The following is a 17,425-nucleotide window of genomic DNA, read 5'->3' as shown; positions in this document are numbered from 1 at the left end:
ATCCTAAATAAAAACCAAATTATTCTTATTAAAGCATAATTAAGAGAAAAAGATGAAACGGGATGAGAATTGGATCACAAGAGATACAAAATTGTTGTTTCCTTGGCTTGCCGACATGGATGAGTGGAAGTGGGAGATTCAACGTCATGAAATGAAAGTCAAAGGCCACCTTTGATGATAGACTCCTCACGTGAGATTAGATTTCATAATTTCTCGTATCACAAATAAAAATATCAACGGTCAAGATAAAAAAGGAAAGAGGGGAATTAAATGCAACTATGAAAAAAATATGACTTTTTTAAGATTTTTATATAAATGAGAAATGTAATAAAAATTTAACGGTAACGGTATCCCTGTTGGTTATATGCCAACTAACTCTAAAAGGTTGTTTCGCCGTCAATTATTTCACAATTTCAGAAATCATTGTTCAAGAGTTCTAGACATTTTTTTAAAAAATTCACAAATATATAAATATTTCATATTGGATATTATAAAAAATTTCTGTTATCGCATAAAGATTTGTTTTCTTATATAATATCCTATATTATGTGAATAAAAGAATATGTATATAATTATTATAATATCATCATCATATATGTCAGATTTATTTATTAATTCTTCTATAAACAATAACGTCCTAATATATTTATGACCGTATACAATTAAGTCTCGGTTACACCAACATTTTCATTAATATTATTTAAAAGTAGGTTTAATTACTTGATTTTCACTTCAGTTGAAACTTTTTAAATTAGTTTTTGTTTAAAAATGATATTATTTTTTTAAGTTTCAATTGTATCTTAATTTTTGAAAAATATTTTTTTAGCAAAAATTATTACACCTGTGGTTTTCGCTTATCAATATTAATGTCAAATATTATTATTTTATTTAAATTTAATTTTTAAATATATTTCTTTAAATTAATTTAATTTTACTTTTTGAAAATAGAACAATAATGCCTCTTTCTAAATTGTGATGAAAATTGTGATAAAATTTATTATTTATATAAATGTTATACAAATATTGTTAACATATTTAAATATATTATTAACAATGTTTTGATAATCATATTTCTTTTACAGGATTAAAATTAATTAAATATAAATATTTTTACAGAAAAAGTAAGTAATAAAAAACATGGTTAACATTAATAATATAAAATAATGTAATATATTAAAAAATGGTTTTTAATAAGATTAAAACTAATTAAATATAAATATTTTAAGATTAAAATTAATTAAATATAAATATTTTTACAAAAAATATTAATTAAATATAAATATTTTATTATTAAAACTAATTAAATATAAAGTTTTTATAAAAAAAATAATAAAAAATATAATTATTGTTAATAATATACAATAATGTAATATGTTAAAAATTTATTTTTAATTAAAAGCACTATTATAACATTTATATAAATAATAAATTCTATCTAAAAAGAATAATATTACATCATTTTAAAAGATAAATTAATTTAAAAAGACATATTTAAATTCAAATTAAATCAATAATATTTAACATTGATATTAATACCTAAGTGTTATATCAACAACCTGACACATGATAAACAATAAAAATAACTTATTGAGATGTAACATGCCGTTAATATCATTAATGTCTTTTTTAAAATTTAATTGAGACATTTTTTAAAAAAAATAGAATACAATTAAATTTTTTTTACAAAAAATAAAACACCATCAAAAGTTTTTAAAAAACTAATATCTACTCCAAACAAGTGAAAATAAGTAATTAAACCCTAAAAATATTACATAAACGTTGATTAGAGTACCTAATATTACTTTTAAATGTATTTATTGTAGGTAAAACGAACGCTACCATTAATAAATTATTTTATAAATTGTTTTATGTATTGAAATTTATTATATGTAAATTAATCATTATTTTTTAAAATTAGTGTGGGTAGTGGGACCCACGGTAATAGTGTTGGTTTCAGTACCTGCACAAACACTTCTGGCTTCCATATGTGAATGGTGAATTTTTACTTGAGTGATTCTTCCTACACTTCACTGTCTTTATCCTGCACCCCCAATTTTACCTTTTTACCCTTTATTAACAAAAAGTTAAAAATTAATACCACATTTCGAAGTGCGTTTTAATTAATTTTTTTCTAACCGCATTTCGAAGTGCGTTTCCTATAATTAATTGTTTCTTTCCTAACCGCACTTCGAAGTGCGTTTCCTATCTATTTAATTGTTTCTTAACCGCACTTCGAAGTGTGTTTCCTATTTTAATAACCGCACTTCAAAGTGCGTTTTAATTAATTGTTGCACTTTAAATCCAAAATAATATTTAACATTACATATAATAATTATTATTTAATTCAATAAACAATTTAATAATTATTTGAATTTCATAAAAAATTAAAAAACTTAAATAAAATTAAATACATAATAAATAATATATTAAGAAAATAATAATATGTTGAAAAATAACAAATTCAACAAAATTTAACAAACAAATAAAATAATTCAAAATATATTAAAACAAAACATTTTATTTAACAACTAACATAAAAAATTAAATTTATTATACTAACCTAATAAAAATAAAACCTAATAAAATAAATATATACTAACCTAATAAAAAAATTAAAAAACTAAACCCTAAAAATCTAACGCACTTCGAAGTGCGGTTTGTCTCAGCCGCAGATCGAAATGCGGTGGGTTTGTGCTTTTCGCTTTTGGAGGTGCAGGAGGAAGTTGCCGCAGTTCGAAATGCGGTGTGCAGGAGGAAATTGCCGTAGTTCGAAATACGGTTTCTCTGTGAAGGGTATCATTGGAATTAAAATATGTTTTGGAGGTGCAGGAGGAAAACCGTGAGGTGCAGGGATAATCACTCTTTTTACTTACTCAAAGTGGAACACTGATCATGATTAGTACCAACCTTTCTTTGTTTGCGGGGTTTTTTGGATAAAGCTATTTATCCTTTTTCTGGTAGGGATTAAAGATAACTTGTATGTTTATAATGATAGTCATATTAAAAATAATTAAGTTGACAATAATAATAATAATAATAATAAATAATAATAATATACTATTATTATGGTTGGATGTAAATTTTACCATTCTAATATTTATTTTGCTTCTTATGAGTATCAAAATTATATATAATTTTTGTGCATGTGGAGTAGTGGATAGACCTTTACATCTATTTTTACTTGTTGAAATAGTTATTAAGTACTTTTTTATAAAAAAAAAGTAAAATTAATACGATATTATAAAAAGTTTAATATAAAAAGAAGATACTTCTTCTTCTTTTTATTGTGAAATAAAAACTATAATTGCATAAGTTTTAAAATTGTGAAATAAAAATTATAACTGTATAAGTTTTAAAATAAAGTAATGTTCTAATAAGAAAATTCAGTGAGAGTATTACATTAAGTTAAAGCACTTGTTAATGTGCGTGTTCATATATTTGTTTCAAAAATTTTAGGGTCAATTTATACACTTTTACATAGTTAATCTAATTTTTTCAATGGGTACTTGGATGTCAAGGCATAAGAGATTATGAAACTTAATCTCTTATCATTTCACTGGTCTTATGATCTTAATCATCCATGTATATTTTGGATTTATTTCATGTTTACAAATCCTTGGAAATTATATTCCAATACAATATGATAGAATTAGGACAATATCCAAACTCTCCCAGATGTTAATCTCTCAATGAGATCATGTTTGTTAACTTATTAATAAGTATAACAAATAATAATTCAAAAAGTTTAAATATCATTTTTCAAAAAATTTACATGTGTTTAGCAAACGTGCACTTTTTTACTAATTTAGATTAAGAATATAAACATTGTTTAATTCAAATTTCACATTATGATAATTCTAAATTCAATGCATGTAAATTGCCAATTTAAGCTTAAGTTAAATGATTAGGGAAAAGGTTCACCATATAGGTTTCATGAACTCAACTCAATGCAAAGACTTTAATCAATATATATTTCCATCATAACCCAAATATTTACACCACAAGACACTCTAATTCCTCAAAGAAAAGTTTTAAACCTCAATGTTAAAATACTAATTCCTCATATATTACACAAAATTAGATTAAGAATATGTGTTTAGAATGATCAATAGAATTTTATCTAAGTTTTAAAGTATTTTCCCATGTTTAAATACCACAAAATAACATAGATAATCAATCGTGCACATCGAGCACGAGAAAAAAACACAAGAGTCATGAAAAAAATTATACTGCAAAGAGAAAACTACATTAAGATACATGACATTCAACCCTGATAAATAGGGAAGCTAGCTACTCATACACATGAGGAGTACAAAAATTGGTAAAAGAAAGTGGTGGACAAGTTTCCTCTACCCAACATTTGGTCTTTAGTCAAATTTCTTCTACAAAAAAACTCCAACTTTTCTTCCAAAACTCGACTTTTAAACATCCACCAAAAAGTAGCTTATTGTTAGGCAAGGGTAGTACTCACTGGGTGAGGAGTTACTGGAAAGGCGTTCTTAAACCTTTTTAAAACTTCCTATTAGAGATCTCGTATCAACTCGAGATAAGGTGAGTCTATAGTATATAAATGAGTGCAAAATTTACCTTACAAGTTGATTTTGGATGTTGAATTAGGTTTAAAATTCATTTCTTAACATTGTATCAAAGTCATGGTTAAAATTTATCTTAACGAGACTTGTTGTTTATTGAGTCTATCATGTCATTTGTTATCGAATCATCCACTAATATCCAATTCCATGCTTGAGATGTATATACCTCGGTCTAAAGGGAATGTTGGAGATCTCTCATTAACTTGAGATAAGGCGATATTATATAAATGTGTTAGAGGCCAATTTTGTAGAATCAAGTTAGACTTTAAATTCACTTTTTAGAACTTCTATGTTTTGACAAAATAATTCAACAAGGTGCTTGTTTAACTCTGTATTTGTGTCATGCACTTTTTTTTCTTTTCATAGGAAAAGATTTAGGATTTAAATATTTTCTTTGAGTATATATATATATATATATATATATATATATATATATATATATATATATATATATATATATATATATATATATCACACTTATCAATATTTTTTTAAAGGATAATCAAATATGCAAATATAATAACTAAATAAACAAGAAGTGTTTTATTGATTTAAAACGCAATGAGTATAGGGAGGAAGATAAGGATAAGATTAATATGTACATACTCTTTTATGCCCATGTGCTTAATTTTAAAATATTGAATATGACACAAATATGTTCAATCAATTTTGATATTATTACCAAAATATAAATACAACTATAAGACGATAAATGTGCATTGTTTTGACACATATCATTGACTAAACAAGCTAGACAGATCTTAATATTTTGATAAATAATTTTTAGAATCTTTATATTCTAAAATATTAATATGGTTAAATTTAGAATGTTCAATGGAAAATACATGTAATACAAATGAGCGTAAAATTATTATGATTAAGATAAATATAATGGTCAAAATTCTTTACTAACACTAAAGTGATCAAAACATTGAAAATATGTAAAACAGAAACTCTCCTAAACTAAGATATAATTAGTAAGGGATGATAGAATGTTAATATAAAATAAATGATGCACATAAGAAGTCAGTGAAATAATGTACAATTAATTGTATGGTCTACTAAAAAAAAGTAGTCATTTGAAAATATATCAAGATAAGATACAAATACGTATAATATATTGTCAAAAATAGTAACATGAAGGAACTTTATATTTTAAGAATTGTGTGTTGTGGTAATAAGAGAAGTTTTGATAGTATTAGAGGTGCCTTCGATCAATGTTTAAAAAGTATGAATGTAGTGGCAAGACATTCAATTGGAGATGAAGGATTATGAGATTGAGATGTATTTTTATAAATATTTCGGGGAGAATACAGTGGAGAGGAATATAAACATAAATAAGTATAATATTTATGAATATTTGAAAGATGATAATTATATGTGGAAAGATATTTTTGATACAAATAAAATACAGACACAAATTTTCATGGCAATGTTTGCCATAGTAAGAGCGGAATCCATGGTCTTCACACACACACACACACATATATATATATATATATATATATATATATATATATATATATATATATATATATATAAAACTGTAGTTTGTTATTTATTTCAATAACAAGATCACATATTATATTATATGTAAGGGTCTGAAAATATATGGCAGCAGTCAGACCCATAACACTAAGGGCATTATGATCTTAGAAAAGACTTTTCAGATCTGAGTTCATTATCTCAGCTTTCCATTATCTCTAAAAAACGTGTTCCTCTATTTCTCTCTGCCTTCTCTCTACTTTTCCCTCACGTTTAGTGGTTGCATGTTGAATTAAGTAGTGCTCAAGTGATCGCGGCGTAGAGACCTTCGCAACCATCCGAATATATTTTTCATTCTTCAGCGGGGTGCTGTCTAGATTATTTGCATGTGGGGTATTGGAGCTGCGGGTCTTTGAGCTGAGCAAAGAAGTTTCAAGGTAAGGGGAGCTAGAATGTTTCTTTAATTGGTTGCATGAACTGTATGTTGAGTTTTGTACTGTTGTACTGTTGATATTGTGTTTTGATTTGGAAAGACTTAGTTGCATGTGTTGGGTTGAATGAATGTGAAATTGGATTGTGATGTATGTAAACTGTTTTGAGATGTATTTAAATTCTATAATGTCTATGTTGATGCGTTTGGGCTGAGAGACATGTTGTAATAGTGAATGGATGAAAAAATTGGTATTCTATAAGGGTTTTGGGTCACTTGAGAGGAAGTGAGGTAGTGATTTTGGAAAGTAAGGGTTATGGGCACATTTGGGCTGTTGGAACATCTTAGGCAAGTCATTTGTGACCTATTAGGATCATAAAACTGGACTAGAACATTCTAGAAGTGGTAAAATCGAAATTGGATCCTTAAGTTGTGGAAATTGATGTTTCAAAAGACAAAACTTGATCTTAATCACTTTAGAATGGTAGTAGGAATGTTTAGAACATTTAGATGAGTTTAATTAAGTATAAAACAAGAATTAAGGGTGTTAGAAGTTAGTAAAAATGGTTAGGAATGGTTGTGCTAGGTGTTGTTCATAATTCTGCAGAATTATGCAGTTTCGCAACTGATAACCGTTCGGCCATGCACTGTTGAGCGTTCGGTCTTAGCGTTCGGTCGTAATAGGGTTCAGTCTTAGTGCTCGGTCTTAAGTGGAGTTCGGCCTTAGTGCTTGGTCTTGTTAGCGTTCGGCCTTAGTGCTCGGTCTTGTTACCGTTCGGTCTTAATACTCGGTCTTAAGTGGAGTTCGGCCTTAGTGCTCGGTCTTGTTGGCGTTCGGTGTTAGTGCTCGGTCTTGTTAGCGTTCGGTCTTAGTGCTCGATCTTAAGTGGAGTTTGGCCTTAGTGCTCGGTCTTGTTGGCGTTCGGCCTTAGTGCTCGGTCTTGTTATCGTTCGGTCTTAGTGCTTGGTCTCAAGTAGAGTTCGGCCTTAGTGCTCGGTCTTAAGTAGAGTTCAACGTTAGCGCTCGGTCTTAGGTAGTGTTCAGTCTTGATAGTGCTCGGTCTCATGTAGCGTTCAGTCTCTTAAGGAGAGTCCAGTCCCTTAGGTAGCATTCGGTCTTAGTGGATGGTCTCTTAAGTAGCGTACGGTCTTAGTGGGTGGTCTTGGTAGCGTTCGGTCTTAGTGGATGGTCTCTTAAGTAGCGTTCGGTCTTAGGTAGCGTTCGGTCTCTTAGGTAGCGTTTGGTCTCTCTTAGTGAGCGGTCCTGAATAGTGTTTGGTCACTTCTTCAGTCTTACCATGTATGGACCGTTCGGTCCTGTCCTTTGGGAAGTGAGATATCGTTCGGTCTCCACCATTCACAGGGTGTTCGGTCTTGCCCTTTAGGTGTTGATGTTTTCTGTTCGGCCTATATTCCTATTTATTCTAGTACGCTATTTTACTTAATTGTTCCAGTTGCTTTAAGGGCTTATGTGTGCATTAACATGTTGGTGTTAAAGTGGAAAATATTAATATTGGACGTAATTCCATGATCCTCAAGGGGGATACATGGTGGTGCCCTTTCAGTGTGTTTAGAATTATTTGCATGGTAGCTCAGTCTTGGGGGTTTTCTTGACGCTCCAATGGTCTTTCATTCTCAAGTAGAGAGGATTGATCCATGTGGTGAGGAGTAGCAGGAGGTCCTAGTCTTGGGTGCTTCCAGTATGGCTCAAGGTGAGTGATAACGGACTAACCTCGTGAGTGTGGTAGGGTGAAACCCATTGGCAATGGCTTTGCAAAGCAGTAAAAGCCACCACGAGTGCATAACCCGCCATAGGTCGACAATCATTCTAAGTCCGGACGAGTCAAGTTTAAGTGCAACATGTCATGTGTGTGTAGTGTACTGTATCTGTCTTTACTTGCATGTTGCCTGTGACTGCTATAAAACGATTTTTATATCTAGCTCACCCTTGCTTGTGTGTTTGTGTTTGCTTGGGTATGCTTTTCTTTTGCAATGATCATCCACTTGGATGTGAGTAGAGGTGGATGAGGTGCCTCTGGAATAGGCTTTGGAGGAAGACAATGCTGCTGCTTAGTCTCCTTAGGATTCTCTTAGTATTTCTTGTATTTTGAATTACTATTTAGTTGTTGAGGGCTTTCCCGGAAATTCCTATCTTTTTGAAATACTCTATTTGCGTTTAAGTTTTAAATTATGTCTCATTCTGGTGTTTAAGTTTTAAATTATGTCTCAATCTGGGATGACTGTAAGCTTAACTACTTTATTTACAGTCTACTCTAATTGTTCTCTTTTATTTAAATGTGGACTTACTATGTTATATGCTTCTATATAATCTAAGATGTTACATTTATGGGCATGTGACACCCGGGCACTGACGAGGACGAGGAGTGATCGCCGGTGCAAGAGGCACGAAGTGCAAGGGGCACAAACAAAGAGCGGCTCCTGGCAGGCTTCCCGTGGAAAGGACACATGGATGAATCAAATATACACTGAAATGAGAGGGATCTAGAGACTGTATAGGTATGGGACTATACAATTGAAGGATAACTTAAAGGGATTGATTTGGCTACTAATATCACCAAAATGCATTTGCTTTTCGGTAGCCTAACCTATAAGAACTCCAAAGCATCGTGTTGATGTGTGGGGGTAGTCAATATTTCCTGTAAGTTGTCGGGGCGTTGATTTGTGTTTTTTTTTGAACATTGTGTGGAAAGATTTTAGTCTAAAGGTTTTTTTTAATTTTATTATTTATTATTTTTTTATAAATTTATAGAATAGTGTTGTGAAGTACGTTTTAAAATTTATTTTTTAGACATTATTTCATATTTATATATATATATATATATATATATATAGTTTTTTATTTAATGTCTATGTTTTTTTAATTTAAATGTTTTGTTATTTTAAAAAGAAAATAGATATATTATTTTTAATTTTAAATTAGTATTTATATTTAATATAATTTGTGAAATTAAAAATAATAAAATTGTACAAAATAATAGTTAAAAAGGTTTGCTATCTAAAATAAATAAATTTAGTGAAGTGATATACTGTTTTCTTTCGAATAATGATATACTCTAAAAAAAACTACTAAATTAAGTTTTTTTATCTATTTATTTTAATTTAATTATTTAATATTTAATTATCTAAAAAAATACTAAATTATTTATCTATTTATTTTAATATTTAAAAGTGATTTTGATATTAAAGTCATATAACCTTTGAATGGTATAATCCAAAAACTATTTTTTCCTTACACATTTTAACTTTTGGAAATTATTTTTTATTTTCAGATTGTGTAAAGTGAAAGTGAAAAATAAATTATAAATTATATGATTCAGAATTCATTTTTAACTTCTAAATTACATTATTAAAATTATAAAAGACAAAAACAAAATCTTTTATATTTAGCGAAGCTGCTGAAAGTGGTCTCAGAAAAACTTGAGAGGGTTACTCCCTACATCGCTCCACTTTGCTTCCTGCACCATCACATTTTTTTATTAAATTCCAAAACTATCATTTATATTTTAAAATATCCTACATCCCCACCTCTTTTTTTCAACGGATGTCAACATCTCAACATTATCCGTGGAAGAAAAAATTCTCAACGGATGTGCCACGTCCGTTAACAGATACATCGGTTGAGTTTTTTTTTTTTAATTTTTAGTTTTTTAATTTATTGTATTTTAAATTAATATATAAATATTATTTAATTTTTTAAAATTATTATTTAATTATTTATAAATTAATTTTATTTTGTTTAATAAAATAATTATTATTAATTTAATTTATGTATCATTATTTAAATAATAATTAAAATATTTTTTATAAATATATTAAAACGGATTTGTCGTTGAATTTTTTTTTCTTTTAGTTTTTTTATTTTTTGTATTTTAAATTAATATATAAATATTATTTAATTATTTTAAAATTATTATTTAATTATTTATAAATTAATTTTATTTTACTTAATAAAATAATTATTATTAATTTAATTTATATATTATTATTTAAATAATAAATAAAATATTTTTTGAAAATTTATTAAACCGATGTAACACATCCGTTAGGCCACATCCATTGAAGTTTTTTTTTTTTAAATAAACTAAAATATAAAATATGTAAACAAATGTCAACATCCGGATAACAACATTCATTGAAGGTGAAATGAATGTTAACATCTATTTTATAGTAAGAACAAATTAGATATGGAATGGTGCAGGAATTTTATAGTAAGAACAAATTAGATATGGAATGGTGCAGGAAGCGATTGGTGGTGGTGGAGGGACCAACTCTCAAAACTTGAACTGGATCAAGCCCAATGAGAGAGCGAGTAGCCCAGAACCGAAATCCTTACCAAAAATAAAAAGTGTCTCACCTTCTCCTCTCTTTCCCTGGCCATTTGTTTTTAACTTTTTATTATTCTGTTCAGTTTGAGGGTTCCAATTTTCATTTTCAATTTCTATTTCAATTTCAAATTCGCGCGAAGAAAGTTGAAGGTGGGTGTTACCGTATTCTATGGCGGCACCCAACAGCAACAACAACGCGACGCCGAAGCCCGGAACCCTAGCCGTTGGTGTAATCCCTACTCCGCCTAAGTCTCAACGCGGCCACAACAAGCCCAAGTGCAAACAGTGTGGCAATGTCGCTCGTTCAAGGTGTCCCTATGAATGTTGCAAGAGATGCTGTTCTAGAAATCAAAATCCTTGCCACATCCATGGTCTGTTCTATTTCTTTCTCAAAATACATACACACAAAGCAAACTTTTCAGCTTTTGTTCGCTACCCTAAATTGTCACTATCCCTCTATGTGTGCTGCTTTGTGCTGTCTATGATTGATTTACTAATTTAAATGGCTTTCACTTTGCGTTTTGTTATTGTATGTTATGATCTCACCTCTAATCTATTTGTTCAATAAGGGGAGAAGCGCTGTTAAGGGAAAGGAATTTGTCGTTTTGCTTATCATTTCAGTTAGTTCAGAAAAATTAGGGTTTTATTTTTCCCTGTTGTAGTGCTTTCCCGCTGATTAGCCTTTTAGCCAGTTCCTAATTTGCTTTACTCTTTATTTTGTTTGGTCCTTTGTTGTTGTTGTTGACGACTTGTTATAGTTATGCATGCCTTAGATTAATGACGAACATAACCATTAAACTATGCATTCAGTGTTATCGACAAAGCTGAGTTCAGTTTTGTACTTTTACGTTATTTGTACTGTAACCAAGGTATTAAATTGCAGTTGTGGTTTTGCCACGATCCTCAACATTGCCAAAATTGTAGGCAAAAGTGGCTGCAATTGCAGTTGTGGTGAGCCCCAAAACCTTGATGCCGTGGCTAAAATATGTTTATATAACGCACTTAGTTCATAATTGGAAAGATGTCTTCAAACGCTAATTATCAATCTTTGGTAGTGTAGTTGTCAACCATGTGTTATAGAAGCTGTTATGGAGAGTTACTGGCCTTTTGTGGCACGCTTTGCGCCCGGTTTTTGGACTAAGAAGTGTTGATTTTCCTTGTAGTTTTGTAGTGAGGTAGATATGTTCTGCAGCTTGGAGCGAAGCAACCTCTTTGACCATTGGTTGCTTATCCAAGATTTGGGGTTCCATTCCCAGCTTGGGCAAGGAGTCACGACTAGGGAGATCACTTTACCTAATAATTGGAAGATTGGTGAGAAGGTGAATTAGTCGGATGCTAAATAGAAGCCTGAAATACCTTCTGATTACCAAAAGTTTTTTTTTCTGCCCTAGTTTTGGTTGTGGAAGCTAGGGGTGTTCACGGGTTGGGTTGGGAAGGATTTGAGCAAATCCATTACCCGACCCACTAAAAAACTATCGGTTGGTTGAGTTTCTGCATTGTTTATGTTAAACCAAATTCAACCCGACCTACTCTTGAGCGGATTAGGTTGGATTGGGTCCATTGGGTTAAGATCTTGAAAAACTCATTTTTTTTTTGTTAAATGTTGTAATTTTTGAGTATCAAAACAATTAAAAAATAACACCATCTTTACGAAAGTTAATTCAAGGGTTTTTGTATTAATCGTGTATCTACTATGATTTGTGCAATTGACAATATGATTTGTGCAATATCATTCAAGTGGCTGTTGATGCAAATTGGAAGCTGACTTGTTTGATGCTTCAGTCACTGCTAAATCGTAGGAATCATGGTTTTGTGGCTGAATTGCACTATTCTACCATAACTGAGTCAGGCCATGCGTGACCTGATTCTGAAAACCCTAATTAGTAGAAAAGAGAGGGAATTGGCCGATTCTTTCCCAAATTCCCTCCAATCAGACCCAGGGTACCCCTTTCTTCTTGTGTGACTCTTGCCTTTTTATGCTCTACTATTTATTGTTCCCCTCATTGTGCTCTGTACGTTTCTATTTTTTTTCCACAATAATTTACTATGGGTTGTGATCATATTATGCCACTGTATCTGTTTTGAGAAAATACTTTTTTACTTTTGGTGTGTTTCTTAATGATGAAAGGCCCCTAAATTTGTCTTTTTATGTCTTTGTTAGTGGTATACGCCTCCGTATTTTATTATAAATAATGTATTTTACAATTCATGATACAGTTCAGTTATTGAATCAGAAAAAAGACCTTCCGATCCACAATTAAATCTTGATTCATATTGGAGTATTATTCACTTTGCACACGAATGATTAACCATAAATGCCCCCTTATTTTTGAAGCAAGATTACCTTATAGCTATGAAGCACGAATACTCTTAAATAGTCTATGTACCTGTATTAGGTATTCGTAGTTGTTGGGTAATGGCTACACACATTATACTCAATACCAAAGGTGGAAATAGGCCGAACTAGGCCAAGTTTTGGTAGTCTTGAGTTTGGCTTTTGTTTAATAAAAAGTTTGAGCATGTTCGAAAACCTCCTTTGTTATAATAAGATCTTTAAGAGTGTAGTAGGCTTAATGTATTGTTGGCCTAAATATGTCTATTAGTAATTACAATTTTCTTATATTATCATGCAATATATGCTTAAATATGTTAAATGTAATATAACATAATAAATTACTTGTTTAAAAATGTGTTTTGTATTAAGGTCCTTAATCAAGGTATAAGTAAATTCATCTTTCGGTAATCTTATAAATTTGACCTTTTATGTAGGTTAACACGCTTAACAATTTAAATATAGATAATATATGCTTTTAATAATTATAACCAATTTAATATTATAATAATACTTACAATTTAACTTGTATTTACTTAAATAGGCTGATCTATTAGGTCTAATTTTTTAATGGCATAAGATCTGTTCATACTTCACTCTATCTTTTTTTTTGTTCAATGTTCACTGTTATGTCCATAAGTTTCTGTTTATGTTTCTGTTCAATTCTTGATTTCAATACTCTCGAATTTTCTTTTATTTATTTACTAATTGTAAAATATGAATGTCTTTAATTCCCGGTATTTTTAAATTTTCAAACATTTTTATATCTGTAGTATATAGTTTTTGTATCTTATATTTTTATATCTATAATAGTTTTTGTATCTTCCTTATAATTTTGCTTTAGGAGCTATCCTGCTATTTGATATTCCCCTATAGCATTATCAGGGCTTTCTGTTACACACTGCTCTCTCATAACCTTGAGGGAACTTTTCCATAAACGTTAGCCAACATTATGAAAAATATATCTGGCTCAGTGTGTCTGTTATTGGAAGAAATACCCCATAGAAGTTAGCCGAAATTTTGATATTTTTCTGTATAGTACATAATTTTTTCTCTAATTTTAGTGTAACTTGTAGCAGTGCAAGTTAATATCCTATTTTTTCTATCTCTCTTTCTGTTCCTGTACCAATGTGTATACCCACATTCAGATTTTGTGGGGGAACGTAAATATTGCTCAACTCTTACCATTAATAATTCCCGTGTTCTCAAAATCTAAGTTGAGTTCAGAGTTCGTACCATAATTTAAGTGTAACTTGTAGTGGTGCTAGTTGATCCCCTTCGGTGTTTCCTGGTTTAGAAATTTTATTGTACCTCTGTCCTGTATCAATATTCCAGTACTCACATGTGTTCATACTTCACAGCTTTAATGGAGCTGTGCCCTTAAGAATTGGTGAGGGGGGTTTAGGTGTACATTGTTTTTCAAGCAGCCGTAAAAAGAAGACGTAAAATAAGAAAATCATTAAAAAAAAGATGATTGTTTTGTCATTCTAATCCAAAGATTGAAATTATGTTGTTAAGTTTATGCTTTTGTTTCATATTTCCCCTAATTAAGATCCTGACAGTTTTTTTTTTATTTTCCTGATCGTTAACTCTGATTTCTTATGCTGAATACAGTGTTAAAAGCTAATTCGACTTTTCCCGACAAGTCACCCTCATCTGGTAGCTCTCCACATGATCACCAACCCTTAGAACCTCCTCAATCAACGTAAGTTATAAGCACCAGCACCCTACATGTGCACTGCCTAAATTTTTAGTTTATATTTTCAACTTGTTGGTGGGATTCACTGGAAATATGTTTAATATATTTTAAGAAGAGTCTAGTTCTTTACTTTTTTCCCCCTCTTTTGAAGCCAGGCTAAGCTAAGAAGTTGACTGCTTACAATTTTCTGATATTTTACCTCACAGGAATGGCTCAATATTTTGTGTTCCTTTTTTTGCGTTATGTTGTTATATTTTATCACTTTCTTAAGGCAGTACTTTTCTTGAACTTCTAAGTGACTTGTTAATTCAATTACACAACCAGCACTTAAATCTTCTTTCGAATTATTCTATTCCCCCTGAGCAGAGGATTTTGTTTTGCCTTTTATTTCAGAAGTGCAGGAAGAGTTGCATCACTTAGACAACTTTCAAATAGTTTTGCTCAGTTCAATAATTTACACCTTTCACTTCGTTCGAAGAAGCCATTGACTAGAAAGGTTTACCATACTTAACTATGCTTGGTTTAGTTGTATTATGATTTTGGTGAGCTGTACGTTGTGTGAAAATAATATCAATGTGATGATTACAGGATGCTGTAGCTATCAACGAATGGAGATTTGCCAAGTTAAAAGAATACAAGGAACGGAATATTGAAGTGGAAAATGAAGCTTTTGACCGATACATGCAGAATGTAGATTTACTGGAAGAAGTATTAGCAGTGAAGTCGTTGGATGACGATGTATCGTCTGCATTGGATGCTAATCCTAGTCCAACGGAGAGCAATGAGACAATGATCCCAGGGCTAAAATTGCAGCTAAGATCAAACTCTATGAGAAGTGATGGTTTGAGAACGAGAATACAACAAATCGTAGATGAGGGATTAAAGAAGCTTGAGAGAAGTGCTGTAGATGGTGACATGGATGAATCAATTGATGAAGAAGGCAATAAAGCTTCAAAAAGGGGAAAGGGGATGGAAAGGTTATCAGCTATAAGTGATCTTATGGATAAGATCAATAAAGCCCGAAGTGAGGAGGATTTGAAGTCGTGCTTAGAGATGAAGTCCCAACTCTTCAATTTGGACGAAGGATCTTGCGTGATAGATGATCTTAAAGACAATGAAATTATTGAGAATCAAACTGCTGAAAGTGAGGTGGTACCACCAAAAGAATTGGATTATTCTTTACCGAAATTTGTTACCACCGCCGAAATTGATCAAGAAACTCTCAACACCATAGACAAACACTTTTCTTCCCTTGAGGACGTAGAGCAGTTGTGAGGCTAGATTTCTTAAACGTTGAGATTTACCTTGAAAGAAACAAATATAAATGTTGTGTTCTAGGAAAATGCCCTCTAATTAGAATCAGGTGCCAAATGCAAGTAAAAAATGTTTAAAAATTAATCGGGACACTTAAACCAGTTGAAGTGTGAACTGATTATATTCAGTTTCAACGTTATTCATATCAATTGCGATTCTGATTAATCAAATAATGACTTGAAAACTTTGCTCTTTGAATTTGGTGTACGTCAACATCTCATTCAATTCTCAAGACATCGGCTACAATGTTAAGGACTAAAGTAATTGAATAGACGAGTAGTTTTCACTATTGCTATTTCTCTGTCCTTATTAATTTCTACCCTACTTTCTGACGCTGTCAAAACACATTGTCACGTTGCAGCTGTCTCATTTTATTTGGCAAAATCCTGTTCATATTTCGGTATTTTAGCGTTGTTAATGTCGTTACAGGGTGATATCCATTCAAACTAAATCGAATATCGTCACTGATATTCTGATTGGATGTTATAGGCTAAAAGGACGATGCGCAATCATCTCTCTATGGCCTGTTATTGTCCGGAAATTATCTAAGATAATAGAAATTGAGAGACAGTAGTGCTCATTATTTTGAAGTAGCATCCCAAGTTTATGTTCTCATGTAATCAGTTGTAGAGTTTGGGTTTGAGGGATTGAAGTATAGAAAGAGGTGAGGTGCTGTAATTTTCAGCAGTCAATACCCAAAGGGTTGTCTGAAATCTGAGTAGTCTAATTTTGACTTTTGAAGGGAATAAGATAAAGCTGCATAATAGCTTACATTGGTTAGGGTTGCCACATTGTGCGAAGATAGTGGGTCAATAGCTTAAAGCTAAGAAGGTGATGAAAAGCATGCCGTACATATTCCTGCCCCTATGCCTATGGATGTTTTCCTGTGTTGAGCACGACCTTAGAAGTGAAGAAACCACTCAGAATATGTGCTCTTGCACCTTCAATAATTAATGTTTGGGCAACCGACAAAACAAGAAGGGGGAACTCTTTGGTTTTAGGATATGATTTATTAGTGGTAAAAACACTGAAACAACGTATACCTAATTACCTCCATCACTCACTCCTTCAAAGTGCCTCTACACGTGCAGCACAGCACAGTTGTTTTAGAACCAAGAATTGTAGTTTCAATGGGGCAATCAAATCAAATCAAACACTTGATCATTATGCATAGTTTATTTATCTTTGAATCAAAGACTCATCCACTGATTTGGCTTGGCTTGGCTT

General features: G+C 30.9%; 1 protein-coding gene across 2 annotated transcripts; it reads left to right on the top strand.

Moving 5' to 3' along the window:
* The first annotated feature begins 10,886 nt into the window (after positions 1-10,886).
* Positions 10,887-16,396, top strand: LOC124826853 (electron carrier/iron ion-binding protein). 2 transcript variants are annotated; one of them, XM_047299796.2, is made up of 4 exons: positions 10,887-11,224; positions 14,800-14,890; positions 15,281-15,380; positions 15,473-16,396. In XM_047299796.2, exons 1-4 carry the CDS (start codon positions 11,023-11,025, stop codon positions 16,157-16,159), a joined length of 1,080 nt encoding a protein of 359 aa, XP_047155752.1. In that variant the 5' UTR covers positions 10,887-11,022; the 3' UTR covers positions 16,160-16,396. The 2 variants fall into 2 exon arrangements, with proteins under 2 accessions (XP_047155752.1, XP_047155751.1); XM_047299795.2 differs by having other exon boundaries at positions 15,278-15,380.
* The last annotated feature ends 1,029 nt before the right edge of the window (positions 16,397-17,425 follow it).

Source organism: Vigna umbellata, chromosome 1, assembly GCF_029865625.1.
Source record: "Vigna umbellata cultivar VRB3 chromosome 1, Vumbellata_1.0, whole genome shotgun sequence".
Classification (NCBI taxonomy): domain Eukaryota; kingdom Viridiplantae; phylum Streptophyta; class Magnoliopsida; order Fabales; family Fabaceae; genus Vigna; species Vigna umbellata.
The sequence above is the reverse complement of the archived record's forward strand: the minus strand, read 5'-3'. Positions and strand labels throughout refer to the sequence as shown.

What these genes read in the sequence shown, in the direction of transcription:
- LOC124826853 (XM_047299795.2), top strand. Translation starts at nt 11,023, where the DNA reads ATGGCGGCACCCAACAGCAACAACAACGCGACGCCGAAGCCCGGAACC. An exon ending in TTAGAACCTCCTCAATCAAC is followed by an intron (nt 14,891 to 15,277) that starts GTAAGTTATAAG and finishes CTTTTATTTCAG; the next exon opens with AAGTGCAGGAAGAGTTGCAT. An exon ending in AGAAGCCATTGACTAGAAAG is followed by an intron (nt 15,381 to 15,472) that starts GTTTACCATACT and finishes TGATGATTACAG; the next exon opens with GATGCTGTAGCTATCAACGA.